The 23,752-nt window shown below is 40.4% G+C and overlaps 1 protein-coding gene across 1 annotated transcript in view; it reads right to left on the reverse strand.

Annotated features, from left to right (window-relative positions):
• The window catches only part of LOC143133389 (cytosolic phospholipase A2 zeta-like), a 43,997-nt gene extending 20,618 nt beyond the window's left edge, over positions 1-23,379 (reverse strand). Inside the window, exons 1-7 of the mRNA XM_076293155.1 lie at positions 23,371-23,379; positions 13,609-13,681; positions 12,636-12,772; positions 8,246-8,377; positions 8,106-8,146; positions 4,714-4,756; positions 399-450 (exon numbers count right to left, since the gene is read on the reverse strand). Coding sequence (XP_076149270.1) covers positions 399-450; positions 4,714-4,756; positions 8,106-8,146; positions 8,246-8,377; positions 12,636-12,772; positions 13,609-13,681; positions 23,371-23,379 — 487 coding nt within the window. The remainder of the gene's footprint in view (positions 1-398; positions 451-4,713; positions 4,757-8,105; positions 8,147-8,245; positions 8,378-12,635; positions 12,773-13,608; positions 13,682-23,370) is intronic.
• Positions 23,380-23,752: the final 373 nt, after the last annotated feature.

Consider the following 23,752-nt stretch of genomic DNA (forward strand, 5'->3'; position numbering starts at 1 on the left):
GAGGTCTAATGGTGCGTTGTATCCACAGATTCAGAATTGGAGAGCTGCACCTTTTGCTAAGCTTCCACCACCCCAAAGGTAAGGAGCCAAGGACCCACGGATTCACCCACACCACCACTGAGAGAAGCACTGCTGAAAGCACCACCTCACCTGGGAAGCACGTGTGGGTCTGTGTTTGTGTGTCTGCACAGCTGTTGAAAAATAAAACACCCAGCAATGGGCAAAACTTGACCCTATCTTGTCTGCTGTCTGCCTCATTTTGCAACATACTATTAAGCAGTCATGCCAAAATAAAATAATTGAAAAAGTGTCCTACAAAGGGCTGCCCTTTGAAGTTGACATTTGTAGGCTGCTGATTTATGTATTTCTTTGATTCTTTAACACACTCTCCTCCTCACCAGCAGCGCCTTGATGTTTTGGGAAGATCTCCAGGATGGACAATGGTGCTGCCTAGAAACAAAAGAATGCAGATGAATGGTAGCTAGGCAACGATGGCTGAATCACAATCCCTCATGGACTCACAGGCCCAATCCCAAAGTCCTTTTGCTGCGCGTTCTCGCGAAATTCGTGAGGGCTTAGGGCTGTCCCAATGTCGCATTTCAAATGGAGTGAGGGTTTGAGTACACACTTAAATAGGCCCTTTCCGTGAGTCTGCATCGGTGCAGACTTCACCAAAGGGAATTGGTGAACCCACAGTTCAAAGCGTTTTGACGTTTACCGTGGAGACCATAGGGAATTCCGGAAATTACAAAGGTAAACAACAGCACGACATGGTGAATGGTGTAAGTGTCAGCAACGTCTTTGTTATTAAACATTGCGAGGGTACATGTGGTCTCGTGAAGTGCTGTCCCAATCCCATTTACCTATCTGAGCCCATGTGGCCTCACACACTCACTCACAAGCGACGCAAGCAGCGCAATGTTTTAAGAGAACTTTTGTCGGACGCCCGTGTCTATTTTCTTTCTGTCGCTCGCATTGCTCTGCTATTTTAAATGAGAAATATGACGCAATAAAAGGGCATATTTAACGGATTCAATGTACAGATAACACCGAATGCTACAAGATAGTTGCTCGCTCGGATCCGGCTAGGACATGCTGTCATACTTTAAGCAAAGATCCTTTAGAACACAAGATAAAGCAGCTCAGGCTTCTACAATCGGATGGAATTGTACACAGTTCCTGCCTCCTAAAAAGGCATGGACAGAATGCGCTGACGCTACGTCATTGATGGAAAACGTCAACAATTTTTCATTTTCGCGCCTCTCTCTTGCTGCTGTGACCGACCGGAGCTGGCCTGGGTGACTGAATTTGGTACGCCCTGCAGTGGCGATTCTAGACATTTTTTAACAAGGGTGGCCCTAGTGGGGCACTAATTAATTCAAGGGTGGCATGAGGCAAAACATCCAGATAAATAGAAACAGGCTCAAGATGTTAAATTAGCACAAAAACATTAGGAAAACCATGCACCAAACACCATACTCATCAATTGAAGGACAAAGACCATACTCTCACATAAAATGTCTTTGTATTTGAATAAAATGCAAATACAAATAAACAAACATATTAAATCTAAGTTGTCAATGGGTTATGCTGTGCTAAAACAAATTCCATCATGGGGACATTAAAATATATTTTATTATATTATATGGCTATCTATGGCCATCTATTTTTGTAGCTGTTAAAATAATTTGACCTGCTTTTCTGAGCTGGCAAAGAGCTATAACAGAGTATTCCAAAATCAACAAACACCTCTCCACTAAATGCTTAAAATACTTTTGTATGAAACAGGAATGAAATAAACACCAATTAAAGACTAACCTTAATCTAATCATAACGTTACATTCATAATGCTACAGACCCTAAGGCTCAATCCCATTTGTCATTCTTCCCCTTCCCCTAACCTACCCCTTGTCCCTCGAAACAGACTGGCAATACAAAGGTGTGAGAATATTCCCCTTGGATATAGGACATCATGCACTAGCTTATAGGGGACAGCTGGGACGATCAAAACAAGTTTTAATTACACGTAATTTACAAAGAGACCACACCGAAAGTTAATATTTTGTCACTAGCAATAACTTACATATGTATTTTGTCAAATACAGTTGCACTTTCAGCTCTGAACAAAACCGTTCAGGAATTCTTTAAGCAAAAGTGGAACATGCACAATGTTTCATTTATCCCTCCTGGCCGGGACGAATAAAACAGGCATGGGCGACGAAATAAACATACAGTTTAGCCTAAGCTACGTAAAGTTCCCAAAATTTAAATATTTCACAACAAATCCTTGACTGGTTGAATGGTCACCATAATTCATATCGCTACCTGTAGCCTAGCCTAGATGGGACGAGTGTTTATGAGTGAGCTTGATGAACCATAAATGAAAAGTTGTCTTAACATTAATAATTTTAATGTAACACACATAATTTTAGGGGCAAGGCCACTTGGCCTTCAGTTGGCCATGTTTGGTAGGGGGCACAAAGGCCACCAACAGGGCACCAAGGCCAAAGTAACTACAGTAGACATAAAAATGATCAAAGTTGTATTTACTGTAGTCTATTCACAGCAGTAGACCTGCATCACTGTATGAAACATGACAAAAACATGAAACATGACATATTACATATAACTGTAAATCATCTGATTTTAATATTCAACAGAGTTCAACAGAGAGGAATGGGTGAATTTGGACGCTCTTTCTTGCCGTGCGCTGTCACTTTCTCCACTGCGTAAAAGACTAAGGGTGAATGCTAGGATTATTTTGACAGGCCATAGGTTAAATGAAAATCGCTATTAGTCGGATGCAAAGCAGAATATTTAAAGAAGGGGGCACCAAGGCCACAGTGGCATGTGAACCTCCGATTTTCAAACCTTGATTAGGACAGTATTATCATTAAACGCTTTTACAAAAGTAGGCCCACAGTTAACACTTAATGACCTGTTGGCAAATGTTGGCTGGGTAGGCTAGCTACAATAAGCAGGTAGGAAAATTAGTCTAGGATGACGTGATTCAACAGACGCAATTTATGTGTGTGATTAGATAAATAGGCACTGGTGGATGCGATAGGTAAATAGATATCTTTGCGTGTTAGCACAAGCAGTAGCCTGTAGGCCTAAACTCACATGATGTATAATGGCAAGCATGTTTGCCACTTTCCGAAGTCTGTCTGACACTTCAAACTAGCGCTGCAAATGCATCAAGAAAGGTCCCGCCTTAGACCGTCATAATGGCCAATCGTAGACTAGGATTTTGGGGTGGCACCTGGGGTGGTCAATTGAATTTCAAGGGTGGCCTGTGCCACCCAAAGCCACTCCTCTGGCTCCGCCCCTGACGCCGTGGCAAGATGCGGTCTGATTTCAAGGTAAGTGGCAGTTTGCAATGTTGCAAGGTATTTGTGATTAGTCTGTGTCTGTGTAATGAGTTAGCTATGTAGAAAATGTCTGAGGAGTTTAAGTAATACCACTATTATTATCTTGCGTCGCCGTCATGAATATTAGCTCATTGGGGAGTAACGTTAGTTGACGTTAGCTAACCATCCGGTACCGATAGCAGAGCTAGCTGAGGCACTAGCTACTAGATTAATTTGGTAAACATGGGTGAAACATTGGTGAAACATTTAGTTTTTTTCGATGACGCGGCGATTTTCTCTCCTGATCTCTGCTCCAATCCTGCACATTACATATTTTTGTATTAATTTGTCTCTGATGGCAAATGCGTGGTCAGGGTGGTGTTCAATGATTGTGTTGAATACATCAGTTCCGAGTAGTTTTTCTCAGACGGTCTTGCACAGACCCTCGTCAAGTTTCACCTCCAATTTGGTCATGGTGTCCCTCAAAATAGCCAAGGGCTCAATTAAGTTGGCAGTGTCCTAATATATATTATTTTTAAGAAATGTAGATGAGCTGCTAGTACAACTGTAATTGTGTTCCACTGGACAGTTGTAGACCAACAGCGCATCACATTGAGGACAGGTGGATATAATAGGGTCCCCTTTGAGTTGCCTCAATTCAATTCAATTCAAAGAACTTTATTTGTCCCCAAGGGGCAATTTAAAAGGGCGCATTACAGTAGCTTATTCAATATTCAAGGGAGAAGGGACACAATCAACAACATAACCAGCACGCATACTATACTCACTAGCCACCCAGAGATGGATGTAAGGATGTACAGTACGGGGGAGGAGGGGGGCTCTGTAACGTGGTCATTGCCGGGGGAGCTGACATTTAAGATACTAATGGAAATGTAGATACTTATGCTTAGATTGTTAATTAGGGGAGGCACGGTTCATGAAATAAAATCCGAACCGTTCGGTTCGCTTGTCTCGGTTCGGAGCATGTGTGCATCGCACGATGTTGACGGTTCATGGCATGCGTAATGTAGCCTCATGCCCATATGTGACCCCAGACAGTTTTCCCCTTTTCGCGTGAAAGGTGTGGAGTGCTGCGCGTCACGTGCAGAAATGGCAAGTGGGAGAGATAACGTAGGCAGCCCGGAGTTGGAGGATGCACCAGCGTCGCATAATTCTGGTGTGTGCAAACATTTTGGATTTAGAAAACGGTAGATAGAACTGCAACTGTGTGCAAGCATTGTGCAACACGTTATTATGCTAGTACAGGCCCGGAGTGGCTAATCGGGAGCTTCGGGAGGATGGGCCGGTCTGAATATTGTGAGCTGAAATGTATTGTTTCTGAAGTTCCTCTTTCAGCACTTACCATAAGGACCCCATTGGACCAGTACATTCCAGGTTTCTCAGCACTGAAAACCAGAAACATGTTATGATTAATTTTACATGCAGCTATCTGATGTCTTGGGTACATCTACTGAATAGTTATGGTCTGTAGAGACTATGTAAAGAAGTAAGCCATTGATTGTATGTTAAACTATTATGGCAGTTGTTTGTGAACATTTCTGACATCCTTGAGGGCATTATCCATTCCCATTTTTTCCCTCTCCCTCAAGGATCCCTCTCTGACAAAGAGCACATGGCTTTAAAACAGCAGCAGGTAAACTATAGAATCAAATCAGACTCAAACGTTTTTTATGTGTGTATCACAACTTGAAACTAGAAATTATTTGTAACTGTAAAAATGATTTGTAGCCTACAAGTAGTTGTCAATATTACAAATATGCACTACACTTACAAATATATTCTACAGGTACGGATCTGTTTTACACATTCAAGTTGTGATACAGACATACAAAATGTTTCGAGTCTGAATCAATTCCATAGAAAACTTTATTTTAATGTTTTAAAGGAACACGCCACCCAAAATCAGTAGTAGCCTAATATATGTTCTTACCTTAACTAGGTAGGTGCACTCAAACGCTCTGTTGCGCGGCGCGAATGTGTTAGCATGTTGCTATGCTAGCGGGCTCTGCCGTGGCCATAGAGAGAGGAACATAGCAGTAATCAAACACCTCCATTTTTTCCCTACTTAAATACAGTTGCACGAGTAGTTGATAAAAATGTGTACGTCACACAACATGAAACGTGGCGATTTTCCAAGCGAATAAACAGGAGAACTACAATGTGTGGCGCAATAGCACTTGGGAGTACTTCGACCTAGCGTGGTAATATTATTAACACCTAATTGTAGATCCTATCCACCACAGAGTTTAGAATCCATGCTGGATCGACCCTCAGCCTCTCCCTCCCCTCTGAGCGAGAGAGAGGCACACACACTAGAGATGCGCTGATGGGCTATTATTTCAACCATAACTGCATAGCAAAACTTATCATCCATCAGCCATCCATCAGCACCAAAGTTTGTTGACCAATTTTCAAAACTGCACCCGCCCACCATCCGTTGGTTGTTTTAATGTAGGCTATATGGGTGATGCAGCGCTGCTGACGTGAGGCTAGAAAGCCCTTGCCTGTTCTAGAAAGACTGATCTAATGCCGCAAATATATTAAAAGGCTGGAGTCGTACATTGGCTAGGCCTATCCCCAGAATATCAGCAGCAAACTCAGTCTCTGTCGCGCAAAACAGTCTCCAAATAAAACGCACATCGGCCTGTTGCCTATTCTGCCAGCTTGTGACAATATATCGTCCAAAATGCTTGATTGCATTGCATTCTCCACATTTTTAGCTAAATTTTCATGTACCACATCAGCATTTTTGTTCAGTGAATCTTTTGTAAATTGCTTTACAATTACCGTCGGGCCTATAGGCCTATTGCCTGGCTTGCCTCAGCTTCGGTCACGTCCTTTTACAATTTTATCATAATTTCAGCATGCTCCTGGCCTACTAATTAATGCCTATTGTATTTTTTGCAAAAAGAAAGAAATCCTTGATAAAATAACAAGTCATTCACATTATAGGCTACTTTACACATATGTCAGGTTGACTGACAAGCCTGTTCTGAAGACTCCCATTAATTTTGACTGCACGAGCGCGTCTTTTTCAGACAGACATCGCAATTCATTTTATAGCAGGCCATCGGACAAATATGACGCCTCGATATTAAAGAAACTCCGACTCCATTCATTCTGAAAGTCCACCGCACAACAGTGCAAATGGCATGTTCACATTTTTAGTAGGCTAACAACCGCCAAACTTGCTTGCTTGCCTTACACATCTAAGTTTTCCGACTATTTTTCTTACCTTCTTTTTCCGCTGTGGATGTTATTGAGTTTGTAGAAGTTTTAGCTCTTACGTTCTGAACATCTCGCACTGCCATCGCCCGATGTCATTTCTGAGTCATATCACTCTCTGTCTCTCTTTTAAATGCCTATTCCCTGAATGGTAGGCTATTATGTGTTTTATATATAGGCTAATATCTAAACAAAATAACCCAGTCTCATCTAGGATATAACACATGTTGAAGTCAACGTCAAGTTGGTTCTATTTAGGGAGGTGAATGTGTGTAAACATCTGTAGATGACTCAGAAATGACATCGGAAGACAAGGAGTGAATAGTGCAAGAGGCAAGCCGAAGTCTGCTGACAAGGGCCCGACGGTAATTGTAAAGCAATTTACAAAAGATTCACTGAACAAAAATGCTGATGTGGTACATGAAAATTTAGCTAAAAATGTGGAGAATGCAATGCAATCAAGCATTTTGGACGATATATTGTCACAAGCTGGCAGAATAGGCAACAGGCCGATGTGCGTTTTATTTGGAGACTGTTTTGCGCGACAGAGACTGAGTTTGCTGCTGATATTCTGGGGATAGGCCTAGCCAATGTACGACTTCAGCCTTTTAATATATTTGCGGCATTAGATCAGTCTTTCTAGAACAGGCAAGGGCTTTCTAGCCTCACGTCAGCAGCGCTGCATCACCCATATAGCCTACATTAAAACAACCAACGGATGGTGGGCGGGTGCAGTTTTGAAAATTGGTCAACAAACTTTGGTGCTGATGGATGGCTGATGGATGATAAGTTTTGCTATGCAGTTATGGTTGAAATAATAGCCCATCAGCGCATCTCTAGTGTGTGTGCCTCTCTCTCGCTCAGAGGGGAGGGAGAGGCTGAGGGTCGATCCAGCATGGATTCTAAACTCTGTGGTGGATAGGATCTACAATTAGGTGTTAATAATATTACCACGCTAGGTCGAAGTACTCCCAAGTGCTATTGCGCCACACATTGTAGTTCTCCTGTTTATTCGCTTGGAAAATCGCCACGTTTCATGTTGTGTGACGTACACATTTTTATCAACTACTCGTGCAACTGTATTTAAGTAGGGAAAAAATGGAGGTGTTTGATTACTGCTATGTTCCTCTCTCTATGGCCACGGCAGAGCCCGCTAGCATAGCAACATGCTAACACATTCGCGCTGCGCGACAGAGCGTTTGAGTGCACCTACCGGCGCGGGAGAGGTATGACTCAACTCGTGAAAGTTAAGGTAAGAACATATATTACTAGGCTACTGATTTTGGGTGGCGTGTTCCTTTAAGTGAAGCATGACAAAACATCTCTTGTCTTTACCTTACTAAGGTGAACAACACACAATTCATTAAATGATATACAACTCAAATATCAATTCATTCAAATTAATTGTTTGTTGTAGAAGTGTCTTTAAAATCCCTTAGTTATAACATATAAAGTAGCTGAGCTGTCTTTTTCATTTATATTATAAAACTGCATTAAGTTTTCTCTTACCTCTCCATCAACTTAAATGTAACCCACAACTTTTCATTTGCCTAAACATAACAAAAAAACAGCATGTCAGATCTGCAAATATGATTTATGTTTTAATGGGATAAAAGGCCTCAGTCTATGCTTCAGTTTGAGAGATTTACCTTCTCATTCACTGATAACATTTTGGTTTTCTCTTGGCCTAAGACGAGGTTTCCGATATCAAAAAGGATGTCAGCAATATGATCATCTGGCTTTAATGGGTCTTCATCATACAGGGTAATTTCTAGGACATTCTGAAAGGGAAGGGTAGATATGTCAGAATTAGAATCCTTCTGCCTTCATTTAAAGTTTAATTTTAACACTTTAACCCCATCATCAGTTGTAAATTGTAATCAATGCAACAGGAAATAACTCATTGAATACACAATAAAGTCACATGATGTCATGACTTGAAGTCACATGACTGCTGATGTAATCTCTGGGTGCATCTCATTTGTCTATTTTTCCATCCTCCCTCCCTTCCCTCCGTCTTTCCTTCTGTCATAGCCCCTCCTCCTAATTAATCTTGTGAAGGAAATAACAAAGGAATGTAAAAAGGATGGAGGAATCAAGGAGAGACATATATGAAAAAAGATGGTGTTTGGTTAAACAACGAAACGTTTTTGTTATTCCTTTGTGTTATAATTAAACTTTTTCAAAGAACTACAACAAAGTCCTTTTAGGGCAAGTCCCCCCACTAAACTTTGGGCAGTTTATCAGGCAGCTATTTCGGGCAGGACTGCGCATGTGCAAAGCTTTCGTATACTCTGATCTGTTTATACTCTGATCTGTTTATTCTAGCTGAAGAGGTGATGCGCCACATCATCAGTAATTGATGTCTCTTAAGTGAGTGAGCAGGACATTTCATTTTTCATATCTGCCTCTCCTTCATTCCTCCATCCTCCTATCGTTCCTTCCTTGTTTCCTTTACAAAATGAATTAGTAGGAGGGGTAAGGACAGGAGGATGGAAGGAAGTAAAGAAGGGAGGGAGGATGGACAAATAGAGAAATTATCTGCACCCATGATTGGCATTAAGTACAACATACCTTATGATTGGCATGATGTATTCACATGTCGACTTTTGGTCGCGGAAGGGGCGGGATATGTGTAGACAACTGCCATATTGGCATTACGAACCCATACATTTCTATGGAGGATTCTTTGAGTGCTGTGTCTCCTCATTTACAGGGGAGTTACACCGGACGCGTAACTGAAGTGTTCCGTTCGCAACGTGTATGCTGCAGCACTTTGCAAATTGTAATGTTTGCCCATTTTCTGCGATGGACTTTTGACATGGGTGTCTGCCATATGAAATAGGAGGGTCTCTAGTATCCAAATTGATTTTGAGCGATAGGGGGCCGTTTCAAACAAGTAAAATATCTACTGATTGATTAAAAGGCATAATTTATCAAGGGATTCAAGAATGGAGTCACCAACAACAACAAAAAAGTTATTCTGTGAAGAGGCCATCGCAAGGGGGGAGGGGATAGAGAGCCGAAGTCACGCCCTTCTACTTCCGGTCCATGGGACCTATCTTTCGAAAAAATATGAACGGGAGTCAGTGGAGAGATAACGATTATTTTTTGGTCCCGTTCAAATATGATGTCAAAATACAATGTTATATTAATAATGCAAATGAATGGCAAACTCTGAAATATAGCCTGAAATGAGATGTTATTATCATTGAGACAACAGGGGTTTACAAACAATTCCGATTGTAGCTTACAGTAGCCGACTATTTCGGTTAAGTTTATAACGTTGTGGATGGCCACCAAGCGTCTTCTGCCCCACGGCTGCGTGCGCATCTAGTTTTGTTAGTAAACGGGAAACCCGTGTATAGACCATCACAGTCCCGCCCACAGCCGATTCCGGAAGTAAGAATTCAATACAATTTCTCCATTGACAATTGGGGTAAAAGTGATTGTATATAGATGGCAAAAATTCATGGGGCACCAACCTTGTTTTAAAATAAATGTATTTTATTCGCGATGTCTTGGATAAGTACTTCATTACCCATAATCCTGAACAACCCCACAGTGATGCCTCTGATTGGTTGAAAGTGCATTATGGTAAAGTTTTAAATCCCTGACCAAGGTCTTTCTCTTTCTCTTCTCAGTCTTTTACTGCCTATGGCGAAAATCTTAATGTGATTTAAAACTTTCTAGATGAACATTGGTACTTGTATCAACAAGGATTGTGGTTTATATATCACACGAACTTAGTCAGGGCCAATACACCATCAAATAGAACACTATAAATGCTAGTTTAAACACTAACTTTTCAGGTAACCGACGTTAGAATGTCATTATAATGCTGCTAACATTAGCCTACTTGCTGCAACACAGGTGTGAAATATATTATGTTTTAGTGACCTTGTTGTTTTTATGAACATGAATTGTTGTTTATAGGTAACATCAACTTAGTCGAGGCATAAAGAGCCCTGTATATCCTCATTAAGTACTTAAACTTTTGAACTAGCTGATAGCCCAAGCTCAATGCTACCACCTGCTACGGCTAGAACTAGACACTGCAGTAAAATGGTTAGCGGTTTGGCCGTCCATGCCCCCGTGGCAATATTTCGCTGTTTCAAGGACGAGATCAAGAGTGTCTAAAGGGGTGAAAACCACTTACAATCGGGTCACATTATTGACTGTTGTGTGTCCGAGGGTCAGCTTGTGGGTTTTGTAAGGGCCAGCATGAGGGACAAGACCTACAAAGTTGTGGTGAGTTTTGCAGGGAGGTTGGTAATGCTAGTTAACATTAGCTAGGCTACCTACTGTAGCCTTCATACTTCATATCAATCATTAACCTAGAAATAAGAAACAAGAGGTCCATGCATCAGCCCGACTGAGCAGTGATGGCAGTCAGATACGAAGCACTGCACCATGTTGCTAACGTTAATGTTAGACGCTTTCACACACACACACACGATATAAAATACATGATGATAAATATACAATTCAATACCAAAACACTATTATTTACACGAGTACTTCTGAACTTAAACTGTTTACCATGTTGTTAGTCGCTTTGGCTAAAAATGCGTCAGCCAAATGTAATGTAATGTAATGTAATGTAATGTAATGAAATAACTGCTAACTGCACATTCACTATATAAAAATCACTGTTTGGAGGAAAAGGTTTGCGTGCTGTTGTCGGTTGGAAGTTATTCAAATGGCAAATTCGCGCCGGTTCGTGCATTGTTATATATTATTCAGTGAAGCGTGGTGGTTGATGGGATGAGTAGTTCCTTCGCTTGGAAATGAAAATATGTAGGCTACACAGTCTTGTACCTTTGACATTTTTTGGATTTTCTCTTCGTTTTTTCATTCGAAATGATATGTTGTATGCTTATGAGTTACGCCGTAACTAATAACTAAGACATGCTCTAAAACTCTTTAGTTACGGATTTTTTCAAAAAGGTCAATGGGATAAATGAATGGGAAACTTACTTCCGGAAACTAAGCTCTCTCGGAGGAGGGGCTGGGCTGTGATGCTCTATAGTCCTATTGACGTCCAAATGGGGTCATGGTTAGACGTCAAAATAGCGGACATACAGTGGTTTGCACTTCCAGCAGTCTTCCAGAATTGGTCTTGGACCGACAGACGCAATAAAGACATGATCTGCATGTCCATCAGACGTCTAATGTTTAGTGGGTTGCTAATAAAGGCAAACGGATCAACATATCAATTTGCAAAAAAAAAAAAAAAATTTCCTTTACTATAAAACTTTGGTCTGGCATAGTATTTCACGTTGTTCATTTGGTTTGTGTAGAACAGAAAATTGGTTGCTACGGAAATGTGATGTTACACTTTAGTAGCTACTCTATTTTGTCCCACCTACCGATGGATGCATTAAATAATAATAATAATAAAATTGATTTATATAGCACTTTTCAAGCACAAAGCACAAAGTGCTCTACAGACAAACAAACAAAACAAAGTAAAAAACAAAACAATAGTAATAATAACAATAATAATAATAATAATGATAAAATAATGATAATAATGATAAATATATAAAAGAAAATAGGAAAAGTATACAGTATTACTTTCTGGAACAACTAAAAGTCCCAGGCTGGAGGATCTGAGGGGCCGAGCCGGACAGTAGGGGGTTAATAAATCTTTTAAATAGTCAGGTGCCAAACCATGTAATGCTTTATAGGTTATAAGGAGGATTTTAAAATCAATCCTAAAACTCACTGGCAACCAGTGAAGATTGGCCAGAACTGATTGTGAACTGGAAATGAACCTTCATAGACACATTCTGCACTCTTGTTTGCTTACAGAGAAAACAACATAAAATGGACTGACAGTCAGGAATTGGTAAGCATCCACACTCCTTGGTGAGCATACCAGCCGTTTTTATTGAGTCTGATAGTCTGTCACTTCAGTAGGCTATTGCAAGGGCAAAGACAAGGCTTTTGACTCTGCCTCCTTTTCTCAGAAGGCTAAAGCATGTGTAAAAAGGAGCAAACAGCATAAGCCCAGAACCTCTGTGAAGGTCTGACCTTGGTGTGGCTGGGGATACGGAAGTGGAAAGTCTCGTTCCATTGGGGGTTGTTGCAATTGGAAACCACCTTGGTGCGCTGAGAGCGTGCAGAGGATGTGGGGAGCTTCAGAATCACGTAGCAGTCCGCCTTGCTGACTGCGGATAACCAAAGAAGAAGAAAGAGCTAAATCAAATCTGTCGTTCTTTCTTCTTGAAGTCTACCTCACTTTCCCTTCTTCTCTTTCTATGCCATACCTGCCAACATTTAGATTTTTTTTTTCTTGGGGGGGGGGGCAGTGTTTGCACATAATCAGTGTTTGCATATTTAACATAGCCTACACTCATTGCAACACTGCATTTTGGTCGTTGCGTTTACCCTACCGAAAGATTGGCTACGTGCCGGTTATGTCTGCTGCTTGCAGCCTACCACAATTTGCCTATTGTGTATCAACAACACTCAATAACGGTTAATGTGATGTGTTAATCACACCCTCGTTGACAACTATAGCCTACTGTAAGATATTCAATAGCTCGCTTGCGAGACAGTGGCTGCGCAGTGTGCACCCGCTTCCTTATTTAGGGTTTTGGGTTGCCAGGTTTTATGACAAAACGGTTGAAATTGAAAGTAAGCCATTGTGTAGGCTATGTGTAGGGTGTATTTCATGCATAATTTGGCAACCTGGGAAATGTCAGACTAACTAAAAATCAATGGATCCCTGATTTTAAAATGAAGTTTGACGGTCATGCCAATTCTGGGAGTTTTCCGGGAGAAATAACAAAACGGGAGGGCGCTGGGAGATGACCTTGAAATACGGGAGAAACCCTCGAAAAACGGGAGTGTTGGCAGGTATCAAATTTCATACAATAGGCTACTGGGGATTTCCATAAGATCATATGATAACAGCCAGTGGAGAAAAGTAGCCTAAGCATTCTAAATAAACAGGCCTGAACCAATTAAGAACTGTTCCTGACAGACAGTCAGGCATACTCACGATAATCATATGCTTGGTGAAGTTCTGCTCGCAGGACAGTAACGTTGAGGCTCCAGTAGGATAGACTTTGAAGCTAAGCGGCACAAATGGTAAAAAAAACAAAACAGTCATGCTTCAGCTAGCCTACTTTGCAATAATAATAATAATAATAAAAAAAGTGCACCCGGGTGCACTTATGTTAGGGATAATGTATAGAATGCCGGCCAAAACGAAAAAATAAAAATACCATTTCATCGTGGCTTTGCTGAGAAACAAATATTTCGCAACACGCTGAATTTGAATCAAACATTTTTAAGAATTAGAGCTCTGCTCTAGAATCGTTGGGCTTAACCAAGTTGCATCGCAAGTTAGCTCTGGGGTAGCAAAAAAAGCGCCTTAACCCCGCTGCCCTAGGCTAACCCTTGTTCACTGGTACCATGTATTTTCTCCAACAATAAGCGATAATTAGCCTAGGCTACTTTTAACACATTTAATGCGTGCTGTCTCCCAGCGTGCATGCAAACTGTTCGAATGCAGACCTATTACTTTAAAAGTAGCCTGTAGGCTACAACAATCTCTGGACTACATATGTTGGATATAACATATAACATATTTGGATATAACAGCATGGATTTGATTATTTTCTTGTTCTGTTCATGGGAGGTAGCCTAAACTAGCATAAACTTCAAAATTATTAGAAAATTAGACTACTTCATGCTTAAACTACGTCTGTTGTTTGGTTACTTTAAAAGTCTCCTAATGTTGGCTTCAAAGTACCTAAAATCAACAGGTGATCAGTGGTCACCAACCTTTTTGAGCCCAAGATCCCTACCTCTGCCCTGAACAAAGGCAAGATCTACCTTGAAGCGTCAAAAGAGAGTCCAAATGTTCTAATGCTTCTAATTTAAGGCATTTTAATTAGGCAAATGTGCAGGTCAAAAATATCACATCCTCTACCCCCTTATACAGGCGTCAATGAGATAACAACACTTAACATAGTCTTTACTTTATTCTACATGATTTTGGTTTTGTGACAACACATGTCATTATACATTTGATAATGTTTTGGTATGAAGCATCTTTTAAGTAATGAATGCGCACTCTAGAAAGTGAAAGTAACCAGGCCTACAATGCGCTCCGTGTCTGTGTCTGTGCACGTCCGCAGGCGCGCAGGAAGACATTTTCGGCAGGGGGTGCGGATGCGGCCGGGGGGGGGTCCACGTAGAGTTTATAGAATTCTAAAGATACTATGTTACACAGGCTGCAGACCACTCTACCTCTGTCTCCTTAAAACAAATAAAAAAAAACACTCGCCCCTCCCCTGCATGAAGAACAGATGAGCTGACAGTTCGCACAACCTATATCGCAACAAGCGAACTCCAAAGACCAGCGATGAAAAAATAATATACATAAATATCTGTGTAAATGCGTACGTACAAACTAAAATATTATTTGCCTAGTGCAATCAATGTAAATTGTATAATATGGATAATATATCCATTATCAAACTGTCTGTTAAAACAAAGAGCTCGCTGCGCCAGGATGGTGTTAGATGACAATGTTTATTTTAAAAACTACCACAAGTAGCCTAGGCTATGCCTAACAATTCATCAAAATAAAAAAGGAATAAAGCATGCACATCCAAAGTATTAAGTTGTGTGCTGGACAAAAAGGTAAAAAATGGAAGAATGAAAAAAAGTCCGCTACAGCAGCTCCCAACAAATGCTTAATTTATTGATCAGAGGGCTAGTGCCCGAAACTTCGCAATAAATTAAGCATTCATTGGGAGCTGGTGCAGGTGTAGCGGACTTTATTTCATTCTAACAATTCATCGAAACCAGGTTAAATCACATAACAGAATGATCATGAGCATACAACAATTAGGCTACTGTGTGAAATATACAGAACATGCAATAGCCTAATTACTTTAGTAATCACAAACACATCAAATAAAAGCGACAGGCTCCCATCTGGGCCTGCACGGCGGCAGGAAAAAGAAGACGGAGATGTGACAGAATGATCATCAACATCATACAACAGTGCGTAAAATATACAGAGCATGCAATAGACCAATTACTTTCTATAGCAATAACAAACGTAAAGTTGGAGATGTGACAGAATGATCATTAGCATCATACAGCAATTAGTGCGTATATATACAGAACGTGCAATAGCCCAATTACTTTCTACAGCAATCACAAACACATACAATTAAAGTATGTATACAAAAACGATATAGGCTTATTATTAAAATTATCCCTTTCTTCATCTCACAACCCAAACATGTCATACAAAATGTCGTGGAACAGAAACAACAACCAGAGATTTTCATAAACTATCATTTTATTGTCATCGAGGTTTTAAAGCTTCGCCACCAGGGGGTGCTGCAGCACCTGCCGCACCCCCACTTCCCGCGCCACTGCACGTCCGCAATCGATTACGTTCTTCAAATGGAGAACAAATTCCTGACAGTTCCTGATCGCTAAACTTTCGTTTTAAATTTCTTGTCAGGTAGCAGTTGATGTAGAAGCACCTAGCATAATTTGACTTCAGTGGTGAAAAGTCCTGTTGCGAGAGAGAGCGCACCTGCAAAGTGCTGTTGTGCGCGCGTGTGTGTCTGCATGGGGTTACGTTCGGTTCAAGTCAGAAGTTGGTCCGTCTGGTCCCGCATTCACGCCGCTCCATTTTTAGATTAACGTTATCAGACAGAGATGTAAAATGTGTGCGGGAATTTCTCGCATTATGATGGCTAGAGTTGCGGGTCTTGAATAAATCATGCGCTATACCGCAATCCCCCGCTGAAATGAAGGCCCTGTACACGTTGGCGAACATGCGGGAATTTGATGACTGCTTTTATTTTTCCTGTTATTCTCGGGATCTACTGGGTAAGTCCTAAAGATCTACAGGTCGATCGCGATCGACGTGTTGGCGTGGCGACCACTGACCGTGAGGCTACAGCAGGGTGCAGAGACCTTTTAAGGGGCAGGGGCTCAAATTCAAAAAAGGGCACATGGAACAAGATTTGTTAACATTGTGTCATCTTTAATTTTAAATAGGCTACTGAATTACCCTTATTCAAACAAAATGTTGAGGAGAGTTGAGCTTTAGAGAAGTAGGCTACAATTGTTTTGTCCGCCTCATTCTAGGACAGGAGTGGGCAAACTTTTTGGCTCAAGGGCCACATTGGGTTTTGAAAACACAATAATAATAATAATAATAATAATAATAAATATAGCCGCAAGCGGCAATGGCGGGCCTGAGCACCTGCGGGCCGCAACCCGTGACATGTCGGAATCCAACAAAGCACCGACGTGGTGCGTTTGTGAAATGTACATATTTGATGCGTGTGCTATTTGCTTTTGTATTTTATTTTCTGCCACATTTACTCGCTTGGCCAGGTGGGGGCGTAATGCAAGGCAGGCCCAATGAGTGTCATCATAATCATAATATCAATTAACCTGAGAAGTTTCAGACCATTCATTCAAAGCATAGAGCATTTCTGGCATATTTCCTGTTTGGCCAGATGGTGGCGCTATGCTAGGCATGTGAATTATATGTGTGAATATCATCACAATAATGATATCCGATATTTTAAAAAGTTTCAGATCAATCACTTAAAGCATTGTCCATTTCTGGCACATTTCCTACTTGGCCAGGTGGTGGCGCTATGCCAGGCAGGCCCATTGGGTGTCTGGATATCATTATAATCATAATATCTATTAACCTGAAAAGTTTCAGACCATTTATTCAAAGCATAGAGCATTTCTGGCACATTTCCTGCTTGGCCAGAAGGTGGCGCTATGCTAGGCCTGTGAATTACGCACGTGAATATCATCACAATAATGATATCCAATATTTTATAAAGTTTCAGATCAATCACTTAAGGCATTGTCCATTTCTGGCACATTTCCTGCTTGGCCAGGTGGTGGCGCTATGCCAGGCAGGCCCATTGGGTGTCTGGATATCATCATAATCATGATATCTATTAACCTGAGAAGTTTCAGACCATTCATTCAATGCACTGTGATTTATGACACATTTCCTGTTTATGTGGTGAGATATTAAAATCATATCAAATATATTACAACATTCCAAAATCCATTCACAATTTAACATCAGCGACATCTTGGCATAATGTTTGCCAAATTTCAAATGAATCTGACAAACCGTCTAGGAGGAGTATGTTCAAATTGATCATGTGACATCAGTATAATTGTCATTCTTTCTGTTGCCAGTTGGTGGCGCTATGCCAAACATGCATTATGGGCATGTGAATATCATCATTAACATGGTCTTCAATGACCTGTGAAATTTAAAGCATTTCAAGCCATGCATGGTGAATTATGACACATTTATTGTTTATGTGGAAGGGTATTAAAATTAATAATTTCGCCATTTCGTCAAATTACAACATATCAAAAAAAAACTTCACAATTTATAATCAGGAACATCTCGGCATCATGTATACCAACTTTGACATGAATCGGATCAACCGTCTAGGAGGAGTACGTTAAAATTGATCATGTCCATAACGCACAAAATCTCAATTACCTCACTTCCTGTGGGCGTGGCTAATGGCATGTTAATAAAAAAGTTGTTTGTTTTTGGGAGTTACATACACCCACCAAATTTGGTGTGTGTATCTAAAACTATATGCCAACCACAAGTCACTGTGACGTAAGGGGGCGCTATGGAGTTCCTGGGCAACGCCCGGTGCCAAGCTTTTATCCCTGTCTATTCACTGTACCACTTGATGTGTGTGTTAAATTTCATGCGTTTTCGACTATGTTAACCACCTTAAAATATTTGCCAACCACGAGATCAGTCACCTAAGGAGGCGCTAGCGAGTCCCTGGGCCACGCCCGGGGTCAAGCTCTTGTACCTAACTGCGATGCATGACACCTGACGTGTGTGCCAAATTTCAAGAGGTTTCGACCATGTTAACCACCTCAAAAACAGGAAAGCAAAAAAGTGAAATAACAATAATAATAATAAATATAGCCGCAAGCGGCAATGGCGGGCCCGAGCACCTGCGGGCCGCAACCCGTGACATGTCGGAATCCAACAAAGCACCGACGTGGTGCGTTTGTGAAATGTACATATTTGATGCGTGTGCTATTTGTTTTTGTATTTTATTTTCTGCCACATTTACTCGCTTGGCCAGGTGGGGGCTTAATGCAAGGCAGGCCCATTGGGTGTCATCATAATCATAATATATATTAACCTGAGAAGTTTCAGACCATTCATTTTAAGCAAAGAACATTTCTGATACACTTTTTGGTTGGCCAGATGGTGGCGCTATGTTAGGCATTGAAATTACACATGTGAATATCATCACAATAATGATATCCAAAATGTTTGTAAACTTTCAGATCAATCACTTAAGGCATTGTCCATTTCTGGCACATTTACTGCTTGACCAGGTGGTGGCGCTATGCCAGGCAGGCCCATTGGGTGTCTGGATATCATCATAATCATAATATCTATTAACCTGAAAAGTTTCAGACCATTTATTCAAAGCATAGAGCATTTCTGGCACATTTCCTGCTTGGCCAGAAGGTGGCGCTATGCTAGGCCTGTGAATTATGCACGTGAATATCATCACAATAATGACATTCAATATTTTAAAGATTTCAGATCAATCACTTAAGGCATTGTCCATTTCTGGCACATTTCCTGCTTGGCCAGGTGGTGGCGCAATGCCAGGCAGGCCCATTGGGTGTCTGGATATCATCATGATATCTATTAACCTGAGAAGTTTCAGACCATTCATTCAATGCACTGTGATTTATGACACATTTCTTTTTTATGTGGTGAGATATTAAAATCATATCAAATATATTACAACATTCCAAAATCCATTCACAATTTAACATCAGCGACATCTTGGCATAATGTTTGCCAAATTTCAAATGAATCTGGCAAACCGTCTAGGAGGAGTATGTTCAAATTGATCATGTGACATCAGTATAATTGTCATTCTTTCTGTTGCCAGTTGGTGGCGCTATGCCAAACATGCATTATGGGCATGTGAATATGATCATTAACATGGTCTTCAATGACCTGTGAAATTTAAAACATTTCAATCCATGCATGGTGAATTATGACACATTTATTGTTTATGTGGAAGGGTATTAAAATTAATAATTTCGCCATTTCGTCAAATTACAGCATATCAAAAAAAAACTTCACAATTTATAATCAGGAACATCTCGGCATCATGTATACCAACTTTGACATGAATCAGATCAACCGTCTAGGAGGAGTACGTTAAAAGTGATCATGCCCACAACGCACAAAATCTCAATTACCTCACTTCCTGTGGGCGTGGCTAATGGCATGTTAATACAAAAGTTGATTGTTTTTGGGAGTTACACACACCCACCAAATTTGGTGCGTGTATCTAAAACTATATGCCAACCACAAGTCACTGTGACGTAAGGGGGCGCTATGGAGTTCCTGGGCAACGCCCGGTACCAAGCTTTTATCCCTGTCTATTCACTGTACCACTTGATGTGTGTGCTAAATTTCATGCATTTTCGACTATGTTAACCACCTCAAAATATTTGCCAACCACGGGATCAGTCACCTAAGGGGGCGCTAGCGAGTCCCTGGGCCACGCCCGGGGTCAAGCTCTTGTACCTAACTGCGATGCATGACACCTGACATGTGTGCCAAATTTCAAGAGGTTTCGACCATGTTAACCACCTCAAAAACAGGAAAGCAAAAAAGTGGAATAACAATAATAATAATAATAATAATAATAATCCTTACAAAAACAATAGGGCCTTGCGCCCTTCGGTGCTCGGGCCCTAAATATAGCCGCAAGCGGCGATGGCGGGCCCGAGCACCTGCGGGCCGCAACCCGTGACATGTCGGAATCCAACAAAGCACCGACGTGGTGCGTTTGTGAAATGTACATATTTAATGCGTGTGCTAGTTGTTTTTGTATTTTATTTTCTGCCACAATTACTCGCTTGGCCAGGTGGGGGCGTAATGCAAGGCAGGCCCATTGGGTGTCATCATAATCATAATATATATTAACCTGAGAAATTTCAGACCATTCATTTTAAGCAAAGAACATTTCTGATACACTTTTTGGTTGGCCAGATGGTGGCACTATGTTAGGCATGAAAATTAGACATGTGAATATCATCACAATAATGATATCCAAAATGTTTGTAAACTTTCAGATCAATCACTTAAGGCATTGTCCATTTCTGGTATATTTACTGCTTGACCAGGTGGTGGCGCTATGCCAGGCAGGCCCATTGGGTGTCTGGATATCATCATAATCATAATATCTATTAACCTGAAAAGTTTCAGACCATTTATTCAAAGCATAGAGCATTTCTGGCACATTTCCTGCTTGGCCAGAAGGTGGCGCTATGCTAGGCCTGTGAATTACGCACGTGAATATCATCACAATAATGATATCCAATATTTTATAAAGTTTCAGATCAATCACTTAAGGCATTGTCCATTTCTGTCACATTTCCTGCTTGGCCAGGTGGTGGCGCTATGCCAGGCAGGCCCATTGGGTGTCTGGATATCATCATAATCATGATATCTATTAACCTGAGAAGTTTCAGACCATTCATTCAATGCACTGTGATTTATGACACATTTCCTGTTTATGTGGTGAGATATTAAAATCATATCAAATATATTACAACATTCCAAAATCCATTCACAATTTAACATCAGCGACATCTTGGCATAATGTTTGCCAAATTTCAAATGAATCTGACAAACCGTCTTGGAGGAGTATGTTCAAATTGATCATGTGACATCAGTATAATTGTCATTCTTTCTGTTGCCAGTTGGTGGCGCTATGCCAAACATGCATTATGGGCATGTGAATATTATCATTAACATGGTCTTCAATGACCTGTGAAATTTAAAACATTTCAAGCCATGCATGGTGAATTATGACACATTTATTGTTTATGTGGAAGGGTATTAAAATTAATAATTTCGCCATTTCGTCAAATTACAACATATCAAAAAAAAACTTCACAATTTATAATCAGGAACATCTCGGCATCATGTATACCAACTTTGACATGAATCGGATCAACCGTCTAGGAGGAGTACGTTAAAATTGATCATGTCCACAACGCACAAAATCTCAATTACCTCACTTCCTGTGGGCGTGGCTAATGGCATGTTAATACAAAAGTTGTTTGTTTTTGGGAGTTACATACACCCACCAAATTTGGTGTGTGTATCTAAAACTATATGCCAACCACAAGTCACTGTGACGTAAGGGGGCGCTATGGAGTTCCTGGGCAACGCCCGGTGCCAAGCTTTTATCCCTGTCTATTCACTGTACCACTTGATGTGTATGCTAAATTTCATGCGTTTTCGATTATGTTAACCACCTCAAAATATTTGCCAACCACGGGATCAGTCACCTAAGGGGGCGCTAGCGAGTCCCTGGGCCACGCCCGGGGTCAAGCCCTTGTACCTAACTGCGATGCATGACACCTGACGTGTGTGCCAAATTTCAAGAGGTTTCGACCATGTTAACCACCTCAAAAACAGGAAAGCAAAAAAGTGGAATAACAATAATAATAATAATAATAATCCTTACAAAAACAATAGGGCCTTGCGCCCTTCGGGTGCTCGGGCCCTAATAATAACAATTTTGTTTTAAAATCTTATTTTCTGAAGAAATACGGCAAATTTCGTGCTGTTAGTCATTTATAAATGGTACACTGTCACTTTAATAAACTTCTCAGTTCTCATAATGATCTTGTGCCAGCTGCGACTCATATGGCTGTGCCCTCTCACAGTTTACAAATGGTCACTAGTGGTAACTACTGGTGCTAACAAGTTAAATTCAAAGAGATGGTGGTCCAAAGGCGGACCACAAGTGGCACGCCACCGGCGACATACCACCAGCGGTCTGCTATCTGCCAATCTGATTTTGCTATCTGGGACGTTCTAGAGTCCAATGCGGCGTCTATATCTATGTGATATGCACTTAAAAAGCATCACCATTTCAGTATACCCACTTAAAGTAGGCAAGGATACGTGTTGACATTTGGGGTTGATCACAGTATACCCACTACAGCTAACTACTACATCACAGTATACCCACTAGGCTACAGCTACTGTAGACCACCCCAGTGAGCTCCATGACTGTGTAAAGTATAAACAATGTAGGCCTAAATAAAACAGATAAAAGATTGAAAGCAGAAGTTAATAATTAAACAATGTCATGAAATAAAATGTCATGAATAATAATAATGATGATAATGATAATACTACTACTACTACTACTACTAATAATAATAATAATAACAATAATAATAATAAAATGGGATAGTCCAAGGTATTCATTAGAGTGGCAGGCATGGTCATTTTAGATTATTATTATTATTAGTAGTAGTATTTACATTTAGTACTGATTTTTATTATTATTATTTAATTAATATTATTATCTGTTGTTTTTATTTACTATATTTTTGTCATTTTTTACTTTTTGGTTTTAACAACTCCTTACCTCTAATAAGTATTATACAGTCTTGTTTTCTTTAATGTACAGCACATTGGTCTAAGTGCTTTATAGATAAATTCACATTGACATTGATATTTACAAAAACCCTCTGGGGTTTAAGAACCATTGTTATTTTAGTTGTAAAGTATTGCACTTTAAACTTTACTTTTTTAAAGCCTTATCTTTTCAAGAGTATTGCACTGAGCATTTTATTGCATGTTGTACTATGATATCTTATGTAACAAATAAAATATGAATTTGAAGTAGAGTCTACATACCTTGGACATCTTCATGTGAGCTTGGCTGCATCAAAGAGAAACTGTGCTAGCTTTCTGCTATTTAAACCTACCGAAATCCAGAGTTCTCACGAGAGCACCATTTGAATTGTGTCTGCAAGAGACTCTGGCAATGAGTAATGATGCATGTTACTTTTGCCCCTTGCATCGAGGGGAACCAATCACACTTAGTCCAGGCAAAGTAACTAATTTTGGAGCCAAAAATAGAAGTAATTGTAAAATAATTCTTTTCAGCATAGATAATTTCTATGAGGTGTCCAGAACAACATACTAAAAGTCCTAAGAAATCCTAGTTGAGGAAATATGTTTAATTCTCATCAATCCAAGATGTGTGCCAGTAAGGCCAGACAACAAACACCCCAAT

This window comes from Alosa pseudoharengus, unplaced genomic scaffold (genome assembly GCF_046254945.1).
Source record: "Alosa pseudoharengus isolate Yale_2024_CS ecotype anadromous, Long Island Sound unplaced genomic scaffold, YU_APseudo_1.1 YU_APseudo_1.1_scf_2, whole genome shotgun sequence".
Taxonomy (NCBI): Eukaryota; Metazoa; Chordata; class Actinopteri; order Clupeiformes; family Clupeidae; genus Alosa; species Alosa pseudoharengus.